General features: G+C 43.2%; 1 protein-coding gene and 1 pseudogene across 1 annotated transcript in view; both read right to left on the bottom strand.

The window, feature by feature from the left end:
- Nucleotides 1–22,325, bottom strand: part of LOC121008812 — a 39,759-nt pseudogene extending 17,434 nt beyond the window's left edge.
- A 1,442-nt stretch (nucleotides 22,326–23,767) lies between these two features.
- Nucleotides 23,768–25,017, bottom strand: part of CHN1 (chimerin 1) — a 104,289-nt gene continuing 103,039 nt past the window's right edge. Inside the window, exon 14 of the mRNA XM_040439630.1 lies at nucleotides 23,768–24,933. Within this exon, the coding sequence (XP_040295564.1) occupies nucleotides 24,765–24,933 (169 nt within the window). The 3' untranslated portion in view covers nucleotides 23,768–24,764. The remainder of the gene's footprint in view (nucleotides 24,934–25,017) is intronic.

The raw sequence follows: 25,017 nt of genomic DNA, 5'->3' as shown, positions 1-25,017 counted from the left end.
GGACCAACACAGATGTCTTCAGCTGCCAAGCGCACATGTAACGGGTCAGCCAGTGTCATAGGTACAGATCTGCTGACAGATGCCCTTTAAAACATAGCCGTTTCTTAAAATATGAAAGATCTCTGCTTGCTGTCACTTAAGGGGGGCATTCTATATTACATTTAAAATCCAAACACAATGCAACAGCATTCTCCAAACATTGAATAGATGACTAAATGCTATATTCACTCACTATATCCATGAATACAAGGTACATAGCAAATATATATTGATCACAATCTGTGCCCATCTGCCATGACAAGATGTTCTTTTTTAGATGGGACCCTACTCTATATGATACCTCTCTGATACATTTAAAGGCTGAAAGTATCTGTAGATAATATGGCACTGCTCTTATTTCTACAGAAGTAGTACGATATGATGACTATATCAGGAGAGTGTTAAGGCTAATTTCACGCTAGCGCTTGACATCTCCGTCAGTCTGTTGTGGCAGGGAGCAGCCTGCCGGAGATGTCTGGATCCGGCATTGCAGCAAGCTGCCTGAAGGTCCACCGGGGCCATTAACTATAATGAGGACTGGCCGAGATCCGGCTGCAACCCAGCAAATATGACAAGACTTGGCTAGACTAAAACCTCTGCAGCATATTTGCAGAATTGAGGCCGGATCTCCGCTGGTCCCCGTTATAGCTAATGTGGCCGGCAGGCAGCTTCCTGCAATGCCGGATCCAGACATCTCCGGTAGGCTGCTCCCTGCCGCAACAGACTGACGGAGATGTCAAGTGCTAGCGTGAAATTAGCCTAAGGGTAGACAGAGGATGTGCTCGGCTATCAGTATTCCATCCATGGCAATCACTGAGCATGTCATCTCTATAAACTGCTGAGTAGGCATCCGATAATACAGCAAATCTAGTCATTATATTAAAGAAAACGCACATTCAGCTGAATACAGGCGACATCTTCAATCTCTGTCTTCACCTGGAATCATTACCATATGGTTAATATTCACTCACCACAAGAATCAGAATGAACCTTAGTAAGTATTACAGCCAAGAGAAATAAACTGCAGACCAGCATCTTCATCGTGGTAGGCGGCTGAAAAAGATGCTACAGTTAGTCATATGTGGATAGGATTGCATTGATCTGAAATAATCCAACTGGGCATAGCAACATGGTCAATGATTCTAAACTGCAGGTCCTTTTCAGCATGTTCAGTGTGAAGGTAAACACACTGAAAAGGACCTACGGTTTTGAATCATTGACCGTGTTGCTATGCCCAGACGAGGGGGAGATAGGATAGTGATTCTTAAGAAACGTGAACTTTATTGGATCTATCATTTACAAACTTTGAAACCTAAAGGACTGAATGTTGAATTTAGAGTAATCTCGCCACCTTTTGATGTATCTCTTATCGTAACTGTGACGTGAGGGAAGACCAGAGTTCTGTTTAATAACTTTTCTAATATATTTTTCTTTTATATTTTAGATACCTCTGGAGAAATTGTTGAAATTCATGGAGACGCCACCCAACATAAAATCCCTGTGTGTGTCTGTTATTTTTGTTATCTTATTTTCCCATGATGTATATTTTTTATAAGCTGCGCTTACTCAGCGGACCGGAGTTTATGTGATATCCCTTATAGACATCCTCAATGTTTTTTTGTCCCAATGGGGATAGGGTGACACTTAGTCGTGCCGCTCTTCTCCTATGGGATATGTTAGGTGGGAGAGCCCCATTATGTGGGGTTCTTACCACCTTAAATACCAATTGATGGACAATATATATTACCAGCGGTTTATTTACCCTTTTTTTCTATAGGAGATTTTGATTGGTGTAGGGGACCGGGGACATGGATAATGCCTCCGTTCTCCAGTCCACAAGGGTGGGACAGAGTTTCTGGTTGCTACTAGAGACTCATTGTTCCCCCTCATAGACACCATTCTTCCCTTCGAAACATAGTAATATAATGTATTAAATATAGCTTATTAACTTCTCTCTTGATACTATTGAATATAATATGGAGCGGTCAGCTCGGGCATGCGCAGTATAATCAGCATCCAGCGTTCCCCATCTAAATTATGGGCAGAGACTCCAGTTGTTTACTTGACGCATGCGCGGTAATATCCAGAGTTCTCGCGCTGTTTGATGTTAATGCAGGCGTATTGAACTTCATAGAACGCCAAGTATACACCACATGGCCGATATTGTTATGGGTGAGCGCCTCATGAATTATCACATACACACATGTAATGTATAAGCACAAGTGCACTTTATGATTTTTAATTCATGGGAATTGATTACTATCATGAATTTGATTAAATATATGTATTTTCAGAATTTTTACACTTATTTTCATTGACCACTGGCACTGATATTTTAAAATTATAATACACTTTATTTTGGAATTATGTCATTTTATATGGAAATCACTTTTCTTATGTAAAAATCATGTTTATTGAATAATTAAATGTAATGATATGTAATTGGATACCTACCTGCTTATATACACTGGTTTTGAGCACTGTTGTCACGTTGCATTGGGCTGAATAAAAGATCCACTTTCTTCACTATAAGACCGGAGTGCTGCCTCGTTACCTATTTTTGCTGTCGTTTGTGGATTTCGCTTCTCCGGAATCCAGTAAGGACTTTGCATCTGGCACCCAGGAGTGCGGCTATTTTTTTTTGTTTTGTTTATCTATCTATCTATCTATCTATCTATCTATCCATCTTCATATGAGTACCAAAAAATCGCAGCACTAGCTACAATTAAATCCTGACAAAGGACAGGTGCAAGCCCAAAGGGAATAGGCAATTGCCCAAAATACACAGAAAGAAAAAAGGGCAGCACTCTTAAAAAAAATTAATAAATCCTTTATTCACCCATGTGGTATCTATCTATCTATAAATATAAAAAAAGAAAAACTCCACGGCACTTCCAAAGATAATGTGCGCATTTTATTCCACCAGTTGCAACGTTTCGGTCCTCGTCTCAATGGAACCTTTTTCAAGCCATGACAATAGTGGTGCATAGTACATGTATAAATACCACCCACATGGTGATAAATCAATTAAGATAATAAACTAATAAAGTGCTATAGTGCTCACAATATAATAAAATAACTCATACATGTGAAAAATAAATCATCATTTTACAATAGTACAGTGTATTCATCCAAAAAATACATTATAAATGTATTAAAAATGTACAAAAAAGTATCAAAATAGATAATGATATTTAATGAATAAAGTGCAAACATGTGCTGACCCATATGTGCTGCATTAAAAACTTGATGAACGAATGAATGGACGAAGGAGGGACTCTACCTGGCTAGCATGGAATCCTGTAACTCCGCGTTCCCATGTTGCCGGTGCGCATGTCCGAAAGCGACCGCATCTCCAGAGAGCGGTCACATGTTCCATCTGTGTCACATGGCCACAATCTCCTAGGAGACGCTGTGTAAACAGGAAACAGCATCGCCGGCGAGCGATCACATGTCAAATCTAGGTCACGTGACCACAAACACCATGGAGACGCTGTACATAATGGTAAGTAAAGAGAGCGATCGCGGCACACAGCCCGATCACACGATCACACTCTTCTAAAAAAAACATGTAACTAAGATATGTTAATAATGTGTTTTATGTAAAACTCAAATCACAGTACCATGAAGTATGCACAAGGTAAGACAACAAATCTCACCCCCAGTGTCCAAGTGCAATCCCAATGTAACAAAGGAAAAAGAACAGCATGAAAAAGAGTTCTTAAAGGAGACACTCCACAAAATTCTTGAATACAATAATGCTGTCCGTTCCCCAGACTCCTATCAGCATAAATATACTATGTGCACTACACTGAACAGACTTCACAGATGACATACCATCCTCGTAATATGAGGTGCAGCATACTCAAGTTGTGCGTAGAAATGTGTTCCTGGGTGTTGTAGTGCAATAGACACTAACCTGAGACGGCTGACTCTCTGCAAGGGCAGGGGATGATAGGAAATGTTCGTGACGCCAGTGCCAATTAGACGATGGCACGCCGTTTGCTGATAGCAGGAATAACTGAGGAACCACGTGATGTTAAAGCAGAACTCAAACTTTAGTAGTCATCATACATGGGCATAGCTGGAAACGCAGTTCCTTTGCAGACAGTTTGTTGCAGTACATTTGATGCAGGCAATATAGACATAGCAAGGTGACTTCAGAGTGTTAAACACAGGACTTGCAGTACAGGAGCTTGCACTCTATTCCTGACTGATCCTGGAACATAGAAAATCTTCTCCAAGGCCCAATACCCTAGCTCTGGCGTATATCCTTGGTTTTATCTTTATAAAGTACCTCCTCTGTTGTCTTGAGTACCTCTTGCTTCTCTGAGCTTGCCCCTGTCTCTCTCTCAGCTTCCTCAGACTCTAGAAACTTCTGAACTCCCAGGCTGTTCAACAGTGGTCTTCCTGCTTCTGCATATATAAATTCAGGAGGGGAACCTTCTCCTTGGATCTGGAACCCGGTTACAGGGACTGCATTACCCTCTCCTGGTCCACAGGCTTCAGGCCTGGACTTGTCTCTGACATTGTCTAGTCTCCAACCACAACTCTAGACTCCAACTTTAGACTGCCTTTCCTTTCCCTGACTGGGCCTTATATAAACTAGGGCTCCCTAGCTCCCTCTAGTGACTAAGAGCTGAAATGACACCCCTAGCAGGCCTGTACATGCAAGTTTCACAGTAACAGGGAAATACATAGCATTACATTACATGACATTTTATAAAGATGACATATACCAACTTCCCCATAAATAAGGGGGGACGACAGCACACCAAGTGACCCTTTTGTAGTGACGGGCATTACAGTCCCCGTACACTACATACCCCACTGCTTTAAGCTGAGTACGACCTCGTACTCCATCAGGGCTCGCCCAACTGGAATCTCTACCTGAAACAGAAAAAGAGACATGCAGGCATACATATATGTCATTCATCTGCATTTACATTCATATCAGGTCTAATTGGCAAAGATGAAGGGTGGTGACAAGGGGCGTCGTTCTCTTCTTCTCAGGATAGTGAATGAAACTGGGGCGCTGACCTGGCACAGCGTAACATTATAACCAGGATAGTCCATGACAATGAATAAGTCCATAATAGAACAGCAAAATAGATAAAACAGTATAAAGGTTCTTGGAGGCTCAAAGAACAAACATGAGTCCGTACCCAGGTTATTTTCCTATTAAATCACAGAGGCTCTCGTGCGGTGGAGTCCATCTCTGGGCACATTTCCTTTTAAAAGAGCAAAAATCTCAGAGGCTCAGGTTCTTTTGAGTCTGTCTCCGGGCACGGTTCCTTAGTATCAAGTTGCACAATAAAATTGTAGAATATAAAACAAGTGCTGTAATACCCCTGATCAACCTGAAAAGGGGGTTAAGGGTAAAAGGTGCAACTCAGGAACAGGCACAACTTGGCGTGGGATAGCAAAAGCAGGCAGGAGGTCCTGGAAACAAACGTAGTTTTGTTGACTTTATTACTTCAGTGGTCAACACCTACCACTGAGCCGTGGATAAACTGGCAGCAGCAACAAACGACCAGGAAACATAGGACTCCTGTCCTGGAAGGGTTAATAACATCATTCTTTGGTGAAATAAATCAAAGGCCTAGCAGGCTGATTCACAGGGGTATGTCATCATTACCCGGCTCTGCTGGCAAGTACGGCCTGTAGTAGTCCTCTACAGGAGGATGGGCCCACATAACCGTGTTAGGGGGCAGCTGCAAGGTAAAGGGGCCCCTAATAGGTATTGGCCCCATGGGCCTAGGGGTAAACCCTTGGGTGGACCGTACTGGTCCCGGCATGATAATTGTGGGATGTAAGGCATTTGGTACCGCCGCCGCAAGCGGTCCGGTGGGCTCGGTGCAGCAACTCACAGGAATAACAGGTCTTCCTTGGGGCCTTGACGGAGCAACATTAGCAGACAGTGGTTTACGGGTGGTGACAGGCACCCTTACCTCGTCCTTCTTTGGCGGCGTCTGGATCCTGGCGGTTGCGATCTTGCGCAGCTCCCGCAACTTCTCCTCCAGCCGGACAATCTGTTCACCGATACTCTCCGTGTCAGAGTCGCTGTCATCTGCTGGCGCCGCCGGCGCGGGTACAGTCAACGATGGCGCGGACTCGGCCTCTGCAGGTTCTGGTGATGCATCGGGTCTCCGACCCCTACGGATGTTCTCAAAGGTATTGCGAAGTCCTTTTAAGTTTTCCATATCTTGTATGGTCTTCTCCCGACGGGGCAGCTCGGGGGAAGGATAAGGGCTCACCCATTTTTCCAACACGGTTGGCTGCCAGAAGACATTAGGCCCAATGAAGGAGCTCCGCTCCTGGAAGGCGTGATGGGCCGGCTCTGGAGAGCGTTCCGGTTCCCGCTCGCAGCCAGAGTAGTCTTCTTCTTCTGCCTCCCAGTCCTCAGGTTCTCGCTTGGGACGGGTCACAGCAGTTGCATAAGGGCCTCTCAGGCTCTCGGCAGGGGTGAACTCCACTTCCTCTCCCTCGCGGAGGCTGTGCTGATAGGAAGGGAGGTAGTCTCTCTTGACAGATCTTCTGTTAACATATAAGTCTCTGCCAGTCAGGTAATCTTGTATGAACCCGTAGCCACGGGTTTTGTCAAAGGACACCACCACTCCCTTTCTCCTTTCCAGGCGGGGTTGGGTGTTGGTGTGTCGTTCATGGATAGTCTTGGTCAACTCCTCATAATAGATCTTAGTCTTTGTATTCCGCTTTATAGCGGCCTCCCGGATCTCTGCCATTAGTGAAGACCACTTGAAGGAGGGCTGAAAGAAGTCTCTCCAGGAGCCATAGCAGGGCTCTGGTTCTTTCTCCCGTGGCGGGCAGGCGGGTTTCTCCGGTCCCGGAGAGTAGGCCGGTGGAGCCTCTTCTGGCTCTACACCAATATCATTCATCTCTGGTATTTCAGGCGCGGACGTTGCAGCAAAGCTCTGTTCACTCTCCAACATGCTCGATCCTTCTCTAGAGAGCGATAGGGTCGCGTCAATTAGATCTGCCAGCTCCTCCCATTGCACTGGGAGGCCGCCCCCCAGGTATTCCAGTATATGGAAGGCGGAGTCCATGCTAGCCGACATGCAAATGTCTAGATAAGCAGTGGCGCCTGACCTTGAACTCCTTCCCGCTATTTCTTCAAAAAGGCGCCAATTTTTCCCGCCTTTTCGGGATGAAGATGACGCAGCGGCTATTTCAGTAGCCTCAGCGGCCATCTTTGGGTATAAACGCTGTCTATTCACTGACAGCAAGCAGGATGATGAAAAGTCCACAAAACCACACTCCAATGTGGCGATTTTCTTCCTCTTGGTAGCGCAACACTGCACAGCGCTTTTTAGAAGTTTTAGGAACACTTTTGGTATGATTTTCAGTCCACAAAGTCCATTTTAAATAAACAGGCAATTTGTCACTTTGGTCACAGGGCAACTGTATAAGGCACAAAGTTCAAGCTTCTTGCACTAGAAAGCGTGCGTATCCTGTTCGTGACGCCAAAAGAGAGGTGCAGCATACTCAAGTTGTGCGTAGAAATGTGTTCCTGGGTGTTGTAGTGCAATAGACACTAACCTGAGACGGCTGACTCTCTGCAAGGGCAGGGGATGATAGGAAATGTTCGTGACGCCAGTGCCAATTAGACGGTGGCACGCCATTTGCTGATAGCAGGAATAACTGAGGAACCACGTGATGTTAAAGCAGAACTCAAACTTTAGTAGTCATCATACATGGGCATAGCTGGAAACGCAGTTCCTTTGCAGACAGTTTGTTGCAGTACATTTGATGCAGGCAATATAGACATAGCAAGGTGACTTCAGAGTGTTAAACACAGGACTTGCAGTACAGGAGCTTGCACTCTATTCCTGACTGATCCTGGAACATAGAAAATCTTCTCCAAGGCCCAATACCCTAGCTCTGGCGTATATCCTTGGTTTTATCTTTATAAAGTACCTCCTCTATTGTCTTGAGTACCTCTTGCTTCTCTGAGCTTGCCCCTGTCTCTCTCTCAGCTTCCTCAGACTCTAGAAACTTCTGAACTCCCAGGCTGTTCAACAGTGGTCTTCCTGCTTCTGCATATATAAATTCAGGAGGGGAACCTTCTCCTTGGATCTGGAACCCGGTTACAGGGACTGCATTACCCTCTCCTGGTCCACAGGCTTCAGGCCTGGACTTGTCTCTGACATTGTCTAGTCTCCAACCACAACTCTAGACTCCAACTTTAGACTGCCTTTCCTTTCCCTGACTGGGCCTTATATAAACTAGGGCTCCCTAGCTCCCTCTAGTGACTAAGAGCTGAAATGACACCCCTAGCAGGCCTGTACATGCAAGTTTCACAGTAACAGGGAAATACATAGCATTACATTACATGACATTTTATAAAGATGACATATACCAACTTCCCCATAAATAAGGGGGGACGACAGCACACCAAGTGACCCTTTTGTAGTGACGGGCATTACAGTCCCCGTACACTACAAATGTACCTGCAGAAGGAACATACTTTGCAGGCATCCTGATCAGGGATTTCAGACTTAAAAGCGTTCCCTATGCAACAGATAAAATAAAGTAAACTAAAATGAAAAAAAGTGCTTTCCATCGGAGACCACTGTGTCATGTTAATGCACAGTGGAAACCAATATCGGCAAGTAATTATATAGGTGTCAACACCACCTCAATGGCACGAGGACCCCTATTAGGTATGTAACCAATGATGAAAGATCAAAAGCATATAATGAGGTCCAGAACTATATACAAAACATATCATAGAAAAATTCATAATAGAAATAACATAAATAATTGGAGACCAAAGAGAGGACAACATCATCATCGCAAACTGTGCAATGTGTCCAAAATCCAATTTTCTGCTGTTATAATCAATAATTGTAATTAATTAATTTCCAATTATGATAATGAATCCATGCTAGTTCAGCAAGTCCTCCATCATTCTTCCATCAGATGAAAACTAAAAACAAAAAGAAGAAAAAGGATCATTAGTATAATTAGCACCATATTCAAGAAGAGATAGGACATGAGCATCACTGCGCTAAATGGTAATTAGGTGTTTAAAATCCCAGGCCTAAAATCTACATTTAATCCATGTGGTCTCAAGGAATTCAGGGTGGCGATCCAATGAAGTTCCCGTTTCTTGAGGGACAAACCTCTGTTGCCTCCCCTGCGAGAAAGACAGAAGAATTGAATGTGGACACTGTGGTAAATATCTCATCACATGTTTTAACCCTATTATAACATAGAATACTAGCTAAGGGCCTTCGTTTTTGCCCCAATGTGCGTACCGATTGGTTACATGTGGAAGCACATTTACATGAGTTTTTTAGACGTTTAAAGTTAAAAATGTGGTTTTCTATGCATCCTCGTGACAGTAATGTAAAAACATCTGAATTATGTCTATCTGATATGAATCTTTTTGTGAAGAGTGAATTTAATCCTGTGGTCTCTTCCCCTGCCTTAGAATTATTTATGGATGCGGTGTCCCGTGATGTACATGCTTAATAACCAACAGTTTCGCCACCCTAATATGTCATTATTGGAGTGGCAGGCTATGAATGAGTTAGTCCATGACCACATCCTCACTATCAAACCCGCTGACTAAGGTGGTGCGGTTGTGGTCACGGACACACACAAATACATTGCTGAGGCTCATCGTCAACTGTCAGACCAGTCTGTTTACTGTAAATTAACACATGACCCTAAATGGGATTATCAGAGGAAGATTGATCACATCATAAATGAGGGTGTACAAGCGGGTCTCATTGACATTAAATTAAAGGAATATCTTTTGGTTCAGCATCCTATTACGCCTATGTTATACTTGTTACCTAAAATTCATTAAAACTTGAATGATCCCCCAGGCAGGCCCATTGTGTCTGGGAGGGGTTCATTGTTGAGCAATGTTTCTGTCTTTTTGGACAAAATATTGCACAACTTTGCCATGTTGGCCAAATCCTACATACAGGATACAACAGATTTTTTGAATAAGTTGTCGGATGTAGTCATCACCTCAGATGTGATTATGGTTTCTTTCGATATAGTTAGCCTCTATATATCGATTAGGCATGAATTTGGCATGAATGCTTTCAAACTGGCACTCACACGATCTGATCTTTCATTAGGGTATCAAGACTTTATCATGACATTACTTCATGCAGTACTCACACACAATTATTTTTTATTTGGTGATGATTTTTATCTCCAATTGAAGGGGACCGCCATGGGGTCTAATGTGGCGCCCACTTATGCCAACGTGGCGTTCTCCTTCTTGGAAGACACCTTCATCTATGTGTCGCCCCACTTCGAAAATGTGTTGAGGTGGTGGCGATACATAGATGACATTTTCTTGATTTTGACAGGGACTGAACAACAATTATTATTTTTCTTTTCCTGTCTTAATACTATTGATAGTGACATCAAATTCACACTTAGTTACTCGAGTGAACAGATTAACTTTCTTGATGTATTAATAACTTTAAATGATGGGCAATTTAGGACTGAAGTGTACACTAAGCCTACGGATAAGAATACTTTAGTAAGATACGATAGTGCCCATCCTAGGGCCATGATTAAGTCCCTTCCATACAGTCAGTACATGCGGGCTAAACCGATAGTGAGTGACACACACCATCTTGATCAGACACTCACTAGGACAGGCATGCTCAACCTGCGGCCCTCCAGCTGTTACAAAACTACAACTCCCAGCATGCCCGAACAGCCTACAGCAGGGCATTGTGGGAGTTGTAGTTTTACAACAGCTGGAGGGCCGCAGGTTGAGCATGCCTGCACTAGGATGACTATGTCATTTAAGAAATGTGGTTTTCCTAGTAAGGTATTGTAACCACACTTGAGGACTATACAAACAGTGGACAGGACAGATTTACTTAATAAAACACAGGGGAATAGACCTTTACAAAGAATTCCCTTGGTTACTACCTATACAGAGGACAGTCATTTAATTATCAAGATTGTGAACAAACATTGGTCCGTCCTAAACAGTGGTCATAACAATATCAAGGCATTTCAATTACCTCCATTAATATCATATAGGAGACCTCAAAATCTGAGAGATAAAATAGTACAGACTGATGTAGGCCCACAAAAAACGACCGGACAGAGTTTTTTACGTCCACAAAATTTCGGATCCTTTCCATGTCTAAATTGCGTCAATTGTCGGTACATAAAGAAGGGCAATGCTTTTATTCACCCTGTGACATATAAACAATATGCATTCAAACATTTTCTAACTTGTGAATTTTCTTTCGTTATATACACTGCTCAAAAAAATAAAGGGAACACTTAAACAACACAATGTAACTCCAAGTCAATCACACTTCTGTGAAATCAAACTGTCCACTTAGGAAGCAACACTGAGTGACAATCAATTTCACATGCTGTTGTGCAAATGGGATAGACAACAGGTGGAAATTATAGGCAATTAGCAAGACACCCTCAATAAAGGAGTGGTTCTGCAGGTGGTGACCACAGACCACTTCTCAGTTCCTATGCTTCCTGGCTGATGTTTTGGTCACTTTTGAATGCTGGCGGTGCTTTCACTCTAGTGGTAGCATGAGACGGAGTCTACAACCCACACAAGTGGCTCAGGTAGAGCAGCTTATCCAGGATGGCACATCAATGCGAGCTGTGGCAAGAAGGTTTGCTGTGTCTGTCAGCGTAGTGTCCAAAGCATGGAGGCGCTACCAGGAGACAGGCCAGTACATCAGGAGACGTGGAGGAGGCCGTAGGAGGGCAACAACCCAGCAGCAGGACCGCTACCTCCGCCTTTGTGCAAGGAGGAACAGGAGGAGCACTGCCAGAGCCCTGCAAAATGACCTCCAGCAGGCCACAAATGTGCATGTGTCTGCTCAAACGGTCAGCAACAGACTCCATGAGGGTGATGTGAGGGCCCGACGTCCACAGGTGGGGGTTGGGCTTACAGCCCAACACCGTGCAGGACGTTTGGCATTTGCCAGAGAACACAAAGATTGGCAAATTCACCAGTGGCTCCCTGTGCTCTTCACAGATGAAAGCAGGTTAACACTGAGCACATGTGACAGACGTGACAGAGTCTGGAGACGCCATGGAGAACGTTCTGCTGCCTGCAATATCCTCCAGCATGACCGGTTTGGCATTGGGTCAGTAATGGTGTGGGGTGGCATTTCTTTGGAGGGCTGCACAGCCCTCTATGTGCTCGCCAGAGGTAGCCTGACTGCCATTAGGCACCGAGATGAGATCCTCAGACCCCTTGTGAGACCATATGCTGGTGCAGTTGGCCCTGGGTTCCTCCTAATGCAAGACAATGCTAGACCTAATGTGGCTGGAGTGTGTCAGTAGTTCCTGCAAGACGAAGGCATTGATGCTATGGACTGGCCCGGCCGTTCCCCAGACCTGAATCCAATTGAGCACATCTGGGACATCATGTCTCGCTCTATCCACCAACGTCTTGTTGCACCACAGACTGTCCAGGAGTTGGCAGATGCTTTAGTCCAGGTCTGGGAGGAGATCCCTCAGGAGACAGTCTGCCACCTCATCAGGAGCATGCACAGGCGTTGTAGGGAGGTCCTACAGGCACGTGGAGGCCACACACACTACTGAGCCTCATTTTGACTTGTTTTAAGGACATTACATCAAAGTTGGATCAGCCTGTAGTGTGTTTTTCCACTTTAATTTTGAGTGTGACTCCAAATCCAGACCTCCATGGGTTGAAAAATTTGATTTCCATTTTTTTATTTTGTGTGATTTTGTTGTCAGCACATTCAACTATGTAAAGAACAAAGTATTTCAGAAGAATATTTAATTAATTCAGATCTAGGATGTGTTATTTTTGTGTTCCCTTTATTTTTTTGAGCAGTGTATATTCTTTGGTGTCCTTGCAGTTTACTGTACATAGGTGAGATGTCACTTCTTCCAGTATCCAAACACTTTACTGAGTTAAATCACAAGGAGAGCGATTTGAGATGTTTTCTGATAGATCATGTCCCAATTTCTCGCAGGGAGGCAACAGAGGTTTGTCCCTCAAGAAACGGGAACTTCATTGGATCGCCACCCTGAATTCCTTGAGACCACATGGATTAAATGTACAGTAGATTTTAGGTCTGGGATTTTAAACACCTAATTACCATTTAGCGCAGTGATGCTCATGTCCTATCTCTTCTTGAATATGGTGCTAATTATACTAATGATCTTTTTTCTTCTTCTTTTTGTTTTTAGTTTTCATCTGATGGAAGAATGATGGAGGACTTGCTGAACTAGCATGGATTCATTATCATAATTGGAAATTAATTAATTACAATTATTGATTATAACAGCAGAAAATTGGCTTTTGGACACATTGCACAGTTTGCGATGATGAAGATATCCTCTCTTTGGTCTCCAATTATTTATGTTATTTCTATTATTGATTTTTCTTTTCTATGATATGTTTTGTATATAGTTCATTGGTTACATACCTAATAGGGGTCCTCGTGCCATTGAGGTGGTGTTGACCCTGATATAATTACTTGCCGATATTGGTTTCCACTGTGCATTAACATGACACAGTGGTCTCCGATGGAAAGCACTTTCTTTCATTTTAACGCAAAATACAAATGCAATAGCACTCTGCAACCAGCACTCTGCCCTGCCTCTATGCTGGATGAGGCATTGGTGTACATTTTGGCCAAAGCGTAATAAGCCACTCACCACGTCAAGGTCGCCTCTATAGAGTGGTCCCTAACACTAGTTCCTACCTGTTTATGGGCCATGACAGTCACACAAAGTCCAGGGAATGCAGGTGCAGCATGCACGCCAAGCACACTCTGCTTTTAACCCCGTCCGGTGCCATTACAGCTTTCATCGGATCCAGGGATGCAAGTACCAACATGCATGCTGAGCCCACTATATACTTCTCCTGGAGCCAAATGGCTACTGGTAGGTGCTATATACGCAGACTCAGTTTTATACTGACTTTAAAACCAGCCTCCAGGACAGATTGACTGGTCAGGTGTGCATGACTGCATGGAGATCGCCACGCCTCCAATATATACTACAAAGAAAAAATGTGGGTGATTGAGTCAGCAGAACCCTATATGCAGGTGCACACAACCCTATATGCAGGTGCACCTGCATTCCCTGGACTTTGTGTGGCTGTCATGGCCCATAAACAGGTAGGAACTAGTGTTAGGGACCACTCTATAGAGGCGACCTTGACGTGGTGAGTGGCTTATTACGCTTTGACCAAAATGTACACCAATGCCTCATCCAGCATAGAGGCAGGGCAGAGTGCTATTGCGTTTGTATATGTATTTCGCCATAGCGATGTGCACCTGCATATAGGGTTGTGCTGACTCAATCACCCACATTTTTTCTTTCATTTTAGTTTACTTTATTTTATCTGTTGCATGGGGAACGCTTTTAAGTCTGAAATCCCTGATCAGGATGCCTGCAAAGTATGTTCCTTCTGCAGGTACATTATATTACGAGGATGGTATGTCATCTGTGAAGTACTGCTCGTACCAAGTAATCAGGTCCACAATGATGTCTGTTCAGTGTAGTGCACATAGCATATTTATGCTGATAGGAGTCTGGGGAACGGACAGCATTATTGTATTCAAGAATTTTGTGCGGTGTCTCCTTTAAGAACTCTTTTTCATGCTGTTCTTTTTCCTTTGTTACATTGGGATGGCACTTGGACACTGGGGGTGAGATTTGTTGTCTTACCTTGTGCATACTTCATGGTACTGTGATTCGAGTTTTACATAAAACACATTATTAACATATCTTAGTTACATGTTTTTTTTTTTAGAAGAGTGTGATCGGGCTGTGTCCCGCGATCGCTGTCTTTACTTACCATTATGTACAGCGTCTCCATGGTGTTTGTGGTCACGTGACCTAGATGTGACATGTGATCGCTCGCCGGCGATGCTGTTTCCTGTTTACACAGCGTCTCCTAGGAGATTGCGGCCATGTGACACAGATGGAACATGTGACCGCTCTCTGGAGATGCGGTCGCTTTCGGACATGCGCACCGGCAACATGGGGACGCGGAGTTACAGGATTCCATGCTAGCCAGGTAGAGTCCCTCCTTCGTCCATTCATTCATCAAGTTTTTAATGCAGCACATATGGGTCAGCACATGTTTGCACTTTATTTATTATATAATTATCTATTTTGATACTTTTTTGTACATTTTTAATATATTTATAATGTATTTTATGGATGAATACACTGTACTATTGTAAAATGATGATTTATTTTTCACATGTATGAGTTATTTTATTATATTGTGAGCACTATAGCACTTTATTAGTTTATCATCTTAATTGATTTATCACCATGTGGGTGGTATTTATACATGTACTATGCACCACTATTGTCATGGCTTGAAAAAGGTTCCATTGAGACGAGGACCGAAACGTTGCAACTGGTGGAATAAAATGCGCACATTATCTTTGGAAGTGCCGTGGAGTTTATTTTTTTTATATTTGGTTGTTGGATTGCATCTACAGCCTCTGGCACTCCTTTTTTACTGTCTGGATTGCGGCGCTGCCCAGAGTTATATTTTTTTTTATCTATCTTTTTAGACCACTACCAGAATTTACATTAGAAACTGTTCTCCTATCTCTCTATGGAACAGGGAGAAGTCTGCCCTCTACTGTCAGCTTGTGCTATAAACTTAGGACATAACTAGGAGCCAGTTTTCCTTTACAGTTTTGATAAATCAACCCCATTAAGTTTTAAGAGAGAGGTAAGGCTAGTTTCAAAACCATAAAACAACGTAAAAATCATACATCTGCGCCTGCTTATAGATGCAGACTTCATTTTCTGATTGAAAAAGGTTTTCTGAAATTTAAATACTGATGACCTATCCTCTGGATAGGTTATCAGTATCTGATGGGTGGGGGTCTGACACCTGGGACCCCCGCCGATCAGCTGTTTGAGAAGGTGCCCTTGTGAGCATCGCGGCTTTCTCCGTGCTTACCAAGCACAGTACATTGTATAGTGGCTGTGATTGGTATCTGAGCTGTGCCTAGGCAATGTGATCAATAAACGTGTTGTCTCTGGCCTAGGAAAAGTTGCTTTTCAAACAGCTGATTGGCGGGGGTCCCGGGTGTCGGACCCCCACCGTTTAGATACGGATGAGCTGTGCTGAGCATAGGTAATCAGTAGTAGATTCTTGAAAAAACACCTACAGACCAAGATGCACCAAATTTATGAAGAGAAAGGCGCCTCACACTACAGCTTAAAGGATTTATCTAATACTATAACAGACCTGCCAAAGTGGCCGAACCGCGGCAGTGACCATATTTACCTGGTCCCTGCTGCTGGGTTCGATCTCCATCACTCTAGGGCAGGCCGTCACCGACACAGGTAATGCAAGGGGAGCAGGTCACCACTGCGGCCAGCGATTTTTAATTTTTATATATTTTTTTTAAATAATGTCTGTGAACACCCCAGACAATAAAATCGCATATTCCATTTATTTTTATCAATGGTTCAAGATATTTTTTATCTCTCTAAAAGCGAGCCTGTCACATCAAAAATACGGCCAGCATGTTATAGAGCAGGAGGAGCTGAGCAGATTGATATTATAGTTTTATGGGAAGAGATTAAGTATAACTTATCTATTGATCTAACTGTCCTCATTCTGGGTTTAGGAGTAGGGATGAGCGGACTTGTGTTTTTCAAGTTTGGGTTCGGCGTTTGGGTATTAGTGCAATTCCGTTACGGATTCCGTTATGACGGAATGCTACGACGGCATGCACCACGGAAGCTTTTAAGAGGCATTCTGTCATACTATAAGTCAATGGGCAGCATAACTGATCCTTCTGCTTTCCAGACAGATCCATTATGCGGCCCATTGACTTCTACTATGACGGAATGCAAAGCTGAATGCCTCTTAAAGGCTTCCGTGGTGCATTCCGTCATAGCATTCCGTTATGTTCCCTGATAACGAAATCCATAACGGAACTGCACTAATACCCGAACCTAAAAAACACAAGTTCGCTCATCCCTACGTAGGAGTCCAGTGGGTGGTCCTAGTCAATGATTAACAGTGATTTCTGTATGCACAATCATACAATAAAGGCTGTCAATCACTGGTTAGGACCACCCACTGGACTCTTAAGCCAAGAATGAGCCGAAATTTGCATCGATAAGATGTTTTACTGAATCATTTCCCATAAAACTAGATGTCAGTCTGTTCAGCTCCTCCTGCTGTATAACGCGCTGCCTTCTCTGTGACATGATACAATAGAAAGATAAGCAGCACTCCAAGCCCCTTAGTCGGATGAATCCATATTCAGTGTTCAAGTCACCTGGTATGCATCCAGGGCAATGCGGTGTCACGCGGTGAGGGGTCCTGGCTCAGGATCCCAGTAGAAACAGCAATGTAGAGAGATCCGCAGCACTCCTCCAATTCAATCAGTGGTGTTTTATTTAGTAGTTAGGCAGCAAGCCTCGATAAAGACCTGAGGGTCGAAACGTCGCTGTGTATGCTGCTTAACTACTAAATAGAACACCACTGATTGAATTGGAGGACTGCTGCGGATTTCTCTGTGACATGGTGACATTAAAGAAAGGGGAAACGTGCACTGATACCGTTTCATATGTGGTTTGCCCTGGAGAAAATGATATCCCACTTCCAAGAACCCGGCCACCAATTATACATGAACAACTAAAAATAACTAATGGCTAAATAAAGAATTTCTTACCAGTTCGGAGCCTTTGTTACTGGCAAGTCCAAAATGTTCTAAGTCCCCCCTGGTGTAATAACTGCTTTATATTGATCTCCAAAGTCCTTCCACTCGCAGGTTTAAGTGACTGGATCGGGAAACACATTTTGTACTTTGTTCTTGTGCGAGTACATTTATAAATACACATCACCTTTATGAATTCCTGAACGGGCTGATACTTTGTTGACCCTATTTAAGCTTATATAACAAAATGTACCGCCATCTGTTTCCTTTTCTCCTGGACACCGCGATAAACAGGATGGCAATCATGTGCTCTCTAGTACAGGTTTATACAATGGTATCTAGAAGTGTTATGAAATATTAGGTGATTTTTGTCCATGCAAAATGATGCCACCACCTTTAGTAGAGAAGAAGTCATTACCTGAGTGACAACGGCGGCCACTTTCAACCCTGAGGATGTAGTTACAATTGTGCAGAACGTACCGCCATATCATACACAACACTGAGCCGACATGCACACATCTGGACCTTGGGATACCTGAATAAATCCTCTAAGTTACGCATCTGCTAACATCGTCCTTTGGGAAAATCATTTCATCGATGCACATTTATTCCATTGCACAATTTGGTTTCAACTATTAAATCTAGGCGAACAGTATAAGGCTACTTTCACACTTGCGTTCGGGGCTCCGCTTGTGAGCAAAGTTTGAAGGCTCTCACAAGCGGCCCCGAACGGATCCGTCCAGCCCTAATGCATTCTGAGTGGACGCGGATCCGCTCAGAATGCATCAGTCTGGCAGCGTTCAGCCTCCGTTCCGCTCCGCAGGCGGACACCCGAACGCTGCTTGCAGCGTTTGGGTGTCCGCCTGGCCGTGCGGAGCCAAACGGATCCGTCCAGACTTACAATGTAAGTCAATGGGGACGGATCCGTTTGAAGTTGACACAATATGGTGCAATTTCAAACTGATCCGTCCCCCATTGACTTTCAATGTAAAGTCTGGACGGATCCGCCTGACTAACTTTCACACTTAGAATTTTTTCTGAACTATAATGCAGACGGATCCGTTCTGAACGGATCCCAACGTTTGCATTATAGGAGCGGATCCGTCTGGGCAGACACCAGACGGATCCTCTCCGTACGCAAGTGTGAAAGTAGCCTAAGATGGTCCAGGAGTGGAAAAACAATGGCACCCCTGTACAATGGAGGCATCTGGTATTATAGTTCACCTCCACTGATGAAAAAAGGGTTGGAGGTGTAATATCACAGAGAACCTGTGGACAGGTGTGGTGCTTTGTAGGGAGAAACCAGGCATGTTTTTTCTAATTCCTGACAATCCCTTTAAGTGCAGGTAAAAATAATCTCTTGTAACTCTTCTTAAAGGGGTTATCTGGGAATAAATCTGATGCCCACAGATTGCGTCTGATATGGAAAGAATCATACTTACCTACTCCCGCCGCTTTGGTCCTGGGTGTGGCTTCTGCATGTCCGTCTTCCAGTCTGTGGATTGTTTACCATCTCCCTGGCATAGGCATGACCATCTGCTTTGCAGCAATCAACCAGTGGCTTGAAGGCCACTTTCACACATGGCAGATTTGGTCAGTATGGTATCTATAGTTTTAAGGCAAAATCAGAAGCTACCCCACAAATTCAACTTTTTTTTGTTTGTTTTTTTATCATTCACTTATCTGGAGGAATTTCTTCCCTTTCTGTGGGCAGGCAGCAGCTCACATTAGATAATGAAGAACTTGCAATCCTTTTACCCCTGCATACAAAGTAGTTCCTCACATATAGTCCCACTTTCACTCTCCACTGTCTATAGAGAGATATGACTTTATATGCCTATGAATATATAAGTAGGAATGAATGAAAGGTGTCTGGGCCGGTTCATTCATAGAAACATAGAATGTGTCGGCAGATAAGAACCATTTGGCCCATCTAGTCTGCCCAATATATCTGAATCCTATGAATAGACCCTGGCCCTATCTTATATGAAGGATAGCCTTATGCCTATCCCATGCATGCTTAAACCCCTTCACTGTATTTGCAGCTACCACTTCTGCAGGAAGGCTATTCCATGCATCCACTACTCTCTCAGTAAAGTAATACTTCCTTATATTACTTTTAAACCTTTGCCCCTCTAATTTAAAAAACTGTGTCCTCTTGTGGTAGTTTTTCTTCTTTTAAATATGCTCTCCTCCTTTACCGAGTTGATTCCCTTTATGTATTTAAAAGTTTCTATCATATCCCCTCTGTCTCTTCTTTCTTCCAAGCTATACATATTAAGGTCCTTTAACCTTTCCTGGTAAGTTTTATCCTGCAATCCATGTACTAGTTTAGTAGCTCTTCTCTGAACTCTCTCTAGAGTATCTATATCCTTCTGGAGATATGGCCTCCAGTACTGCGCACAATACTCCAAGTGAGGTCTCACCAGTGTTCTGTACAGCGGCATAAGCACTTCACTCTTTCTACTGCTTATACCTCTCCCTATACATCCAAGCATTCTGCTGGCATTTCGTGCTGCTCTATTACATTGTCTTCCCACCTTTAGGTCTTCTGAAATAATTACTCCTAAATCCCTTTCCTCAGATACTGAGGTCAGGACTGTGTCAAATATTCTATATTCTGCCCTTGGGTTTTTACACCCCAGGTGCATTATCTTGCACTTATCCACATTAAATATCAGTTGCCAGAGTTCTGACCATTCTTCTAGTTTTCCTAAATCCTTTTCCATTTGGCGTTTCCCTCCAGGAACATCAACCCTGTTACATATCTTTGTGTCATCAGCAAAAAGACAAACCTTACCATCGAGGCCTTTTGCAATATCACTTATGAAGATATTAAACAAAATTGGTCCCAGTACAGATCCCTGTGGAACCCCACTGGTAACATGACCTTGCTTTGAATGTTCTCCATTGACTACAACCCTCTGTTGTCTGTCACTCAGCCACTGCCTAATCCACTCAACAATATGGGAGTCCATGCTCAATGACTGCAATTTATTGATAAGTCTTCTATGTGGGACAGTGTCAAAAGCCTTACTAAAATCTAGATATGCGATGTCTACTGCACCTCCACCGTCTATTATTTTAGTCACCCAGTCAAAAAAATCTATAAGATTTGTTTGACATGATCTCCCTGAAGTAAACCCATGTTGTTTTTCATCTTGCAATCCATGGGATTTTAGATGTTCCACAATCCTATCCTTTAATAGGGTTTCCATTAATTTGCCTACTATTTATGTCAGACTCACTGGTCTATAGTTGCCCGATTCCTCCCTACTACCTTTCTTGTGAATGGGCACGACATTTGCCAATTTCCAATCTTCCGGGACGACTCCTGTTACTAATGATTGGTTAAATAAATCTGTTAACGGTTTTGCCAGCTCACCACTAAGCTCTTTTAATAATTTTGGGTGTATCTCATCAGGCCCCTGTGACTTATTTGTCTTCACCTTAGACAGCAAACTTAGAACATCTTCCTCTGTAAAGATACATGCATCAAACGATTTATTAGTCATCCTTTCTAGTGGAGGTCCTTCCCCTTTTTCTTTTGTAAAAACTGAACAGAAGTATTCATTAAGGCAGTCGGCTAGCCCTTTATTCTCTTCTACATACCTTCCGTCCTTTGTTTTTAGTTATTCCTTGTTTTAATTTCCTTTTTTCATTTATATATCTGAAGAATGTCTTATCCCCTTTTTTCATAGACTGAGCTAGTTTTTCTTCTGCTTGCGCTTTAGAAGTTCTTATAACTTGCTTGGCCTCTCTCTGCCTAATCTTGTAGATTTCCTTATCTTCATTGCTCTGGGTTTTTTTTATAATTACAAAATGCTAGCTTTTTATTTTTAATGATTTGGGCCACTTCTGCTGAGTACCACAGTGGTCTCTTCCTTTTTTTGCTTTTACTGACAAGTCTAATGCAATTTTCTGTTGCCTTCAATAATGCACCTTTTAAGTAGTCCCATTTCTCCTGGACTCCATGTAATCCGTTCCAGTCTGATAAGGACTCATTTATGACTAATTTCATTTTTGAAAAGTCTGTTTTTCTAAAATCTAAAACTTTTGTTTTTGTGTGGTGGGACTCTTTCACAGTTCTTATATTAAACCACACTGACTGGTGATCACTAGATCCCAAGGTTTCGCCTACAATGACATCATATACTGAATCCCCATTTGTGAATACCAAATCCAAAATGGCCTCCCTCCGGGTTGGCTCCTCAACCACTTGTTGTAGAGATAACCCCAGTAGGGAATTTAGAATATCTGTACTCCTGGTAGAACTTGCTATTTTGGTTTTCCAGTTTATATCTGGAAGATTGAAATCTCCCATAATGATAACTTCTCCTTTCATTGTCATTTTAGCTATTTCTTCAACTAGTAGATCATCTAGTTCTTTAACTTGACCAGGTGGTCTATATATCACACCTACACGAGTTACTGCATGGTTAGCAAACTGCAACGTAATCCAATTCACTTCTCTATGAATCATTAAAGGGGTTATCCAAAGTCTAACACATTTTTCCCCAATGCCCGGGCCCCTCATATAGATTATACTTACCTGCTCTCCAGCACCCGCATCTCTCCTGATCCCCGCACGGCCGCCGCTGAATCTCTCCGTCGCATGGTTAAAAACATCTGCCAATGGGGGGGGGAGGGGCTAATAGCAGGCTGCAACGGGGATGACCCTCCGTAGCGTCAGCCTCTATGCTTGGGAGGCTCGTCCCCGTCGTGGCCTGCTTTAGGCTGTCTTCCCCACCCCATCCCCGGATGTTTTGATCCACACGACGGGGAGATGTAGCGGCGGCCGTGAAGGGGATCAGAAGCGATGCAGGTGCCGGGGAACAGGTAAGTATAATCTATATGAGGGGCATGTTTTAGACTTTGGATAACCCCAGTGTTTGCACTGCCTGCAGTCTTCAGGTTTACCCAGTGTGCAAGTTCCAATAGAGTAAGCATCCTGGTAAATGGAAGGGCCTATGAAGGCCAGCAGCTCCAGTGCCACCTGGTGAAGTAACTGGACAGGAACAAACTCTTTCTTTGGCAGAGCACACATTTTAATAGATCTGGAATGTTGTGTGCAAATGGCCATCTGTATGTATGATCTCCCGTAGAACTAAAGGCTATGTTTAGGTCTCTTAAATTAAAATGTTAAAGGGATTGTCCAGGATTAGATAAGAATAATATATAAATATGTACACCAATCCAAGGTTTGTGTCTGGGATTGCAGCTTAACTTTGTTTATTTGAACAGAGCTGTGCTGCAATACCACATACAACCTTTGGATAGGTGTGGTGCTGTTTTTGAAAGACAGCAACCATATTCTGTAATCGTAGACCCCTAAAAGGCAGCCACTGAGAAGTTTACATTGACCTCAAAAGTAACTATATACATTTATATGCACTGAGCTCCCCCTAGTGGTTGCTGCAGGAAGCCAGAGTTTTATCAAACACTAAACGATGAAAAGCAGGGAATTCCGAGAACTGTAGGGTAGATTCATCAATTTAGTTATGCTAGTTTCCTGACATAAATATATTACAAAATATGGTGTTCATGCCGTAGCTCATATTCCAGAAGCACCAACGCCTCTAATGTTTTGGAAAAGGTGTACAGCATTAGCTTCTAATTTATCAAAACATTCTGGAAAAAATGTCAGGTTTTATCACCTAGTAGTGCATCAGTATTAAAGGGGTTGTCCCATTACAACTCATTGGATAGGGGATACGTTTCTGATTGGCGGGGGGGGGGGGGGGTCTGACCGCTGGGGCCCCCGACGATTGGAAGGGGCCTGTTGTCCACTGTTTGAATGGAGTGGCGGTCACGCATGTGCAAGCCCCACAAAACTGAATGGAATGGCGGACACACATCGATGTCTCCATTCAAGCGGGAAGAACGAGCCCCTGTTCTCACAATCGGGGGGGACATAACAGCGGCGCCCTCATGGAATTACAGAGTTGGAGCTCTATTGTACCGTATCATTTCTGCATACACCCCTGGTTAAATCCTTGGAATGTTCTTCATCCTCTTCAGTGAATCCTTGTAGTATACAGAACAGACACAAACACAAGTTTTCTAAAACCTAGGTTTAATAAATTAATAGGTGCATGCCAGATGAAAAATACAAAAATACATTAAAAAAATGAAACACTGCAGCCTGAACAGCCGCCACCACACAAACTCGTCAGTAAACACTGTAAAAACTCAAGCTCTTCGTTCAAAAAAGAAGAAAAAAAAAGGAACCTGCCGCATTATGCAAAAAGAAAAAAAAAAAACGACAATAATAAAAAAAAAGATCAAAAGGAAAAGAAAACCGTATGATACAAATGTTCTTAAGATAACTGCTTCACAAACCCATTGTCCTAATAGGATTATGCTGAACATAAAAGAGAGAGAATCACAATAATGTCACACCAGGGGACAAACATGCGGATTTACAGTCACGACCCGTTTAGCTAGAAGATATCTCTTTAAGGAGAGCTCCGACAAAAACGGAGACATACATGCAGCCATTTACAATTTCTGTTCCACTGTAAACACGGAGCGGTAATGGCAAAGAGCAGACATTACTGCCTTCACAACAGCATTGATTGCCACAGCTAAAACAATATAAAAAAGGCTTCATCTTCTGTCCTGTGTCCATAAAAAGCACTAGTAAAGTGTACCCTTAAAAGCCTTGATAAAGTGGAGGCCAAAAGTGCCTCATGCCTCAGTGATGTGACTAGCTCAGACAGGCTGCATGCTTATAAATTCTTCAGCCCGTAAGACATTCCACCTCCAGTTCCCCATGCTTCTGTGATATTTTCTTTTTAGGGAACCGGGAGGAGGATATCTACTACATATTGTCTACAAGATGGCAACCTCTAGAAGGTGCTTCATGCCTCATTAAGGTCACTGATTTCTACACTGACAGATGGTTTCCTGACTACTAACAGAGACCAAAATACGGTTGCCCCACTACACACAGGTGACGAGTACACTGTAACGGTATGCTGTAGGGGTGTGCATTTCCTTGCTGTAAAAACAACCCTTCATCTTCCGGAATACTGCTTGGGTAATTTCCCCTCTTCAAAATAAAATGTCCTCATTCTTGATGAGCATTTCCACCACAAGTCTCTGATAACGGATGTCGTTTAGTGCTGCCATGGCATCGAGCTCAGGCGCCCGCATGAGAGTTGGTCCAAACACTATGCCAAGGTTCTCGGCGTTCATTAAGTTGTCCTCGTGAAGAGTCACCCTGAGGGGAGATACAATGTAACATCTCATTAAGCCTTTCGCGAATCTAAATGAGGGGTTATCTGTAGGGCATTACTGGCAAACC

Source organism: Bufo bufo, chromosome 7 (assembly GCF_905171765.1).
Source record: "Bufo bufo chromosome 7, aBufBuf1.1, whole genome shotgun sequence".
In the NCBI taxonomy this organism is placed as follows: domain Eukaryota; kingdom Metazoa; phylum Chordata; class Amphibia; order Anura; family Bufonidae; genus Bufo; species Bufo bufo.
The sequence above is the reverse complement of the archived record's forward strand: the minus strand, read 5'-3'. Positions and strand labels throughout refer to the sequence as shown.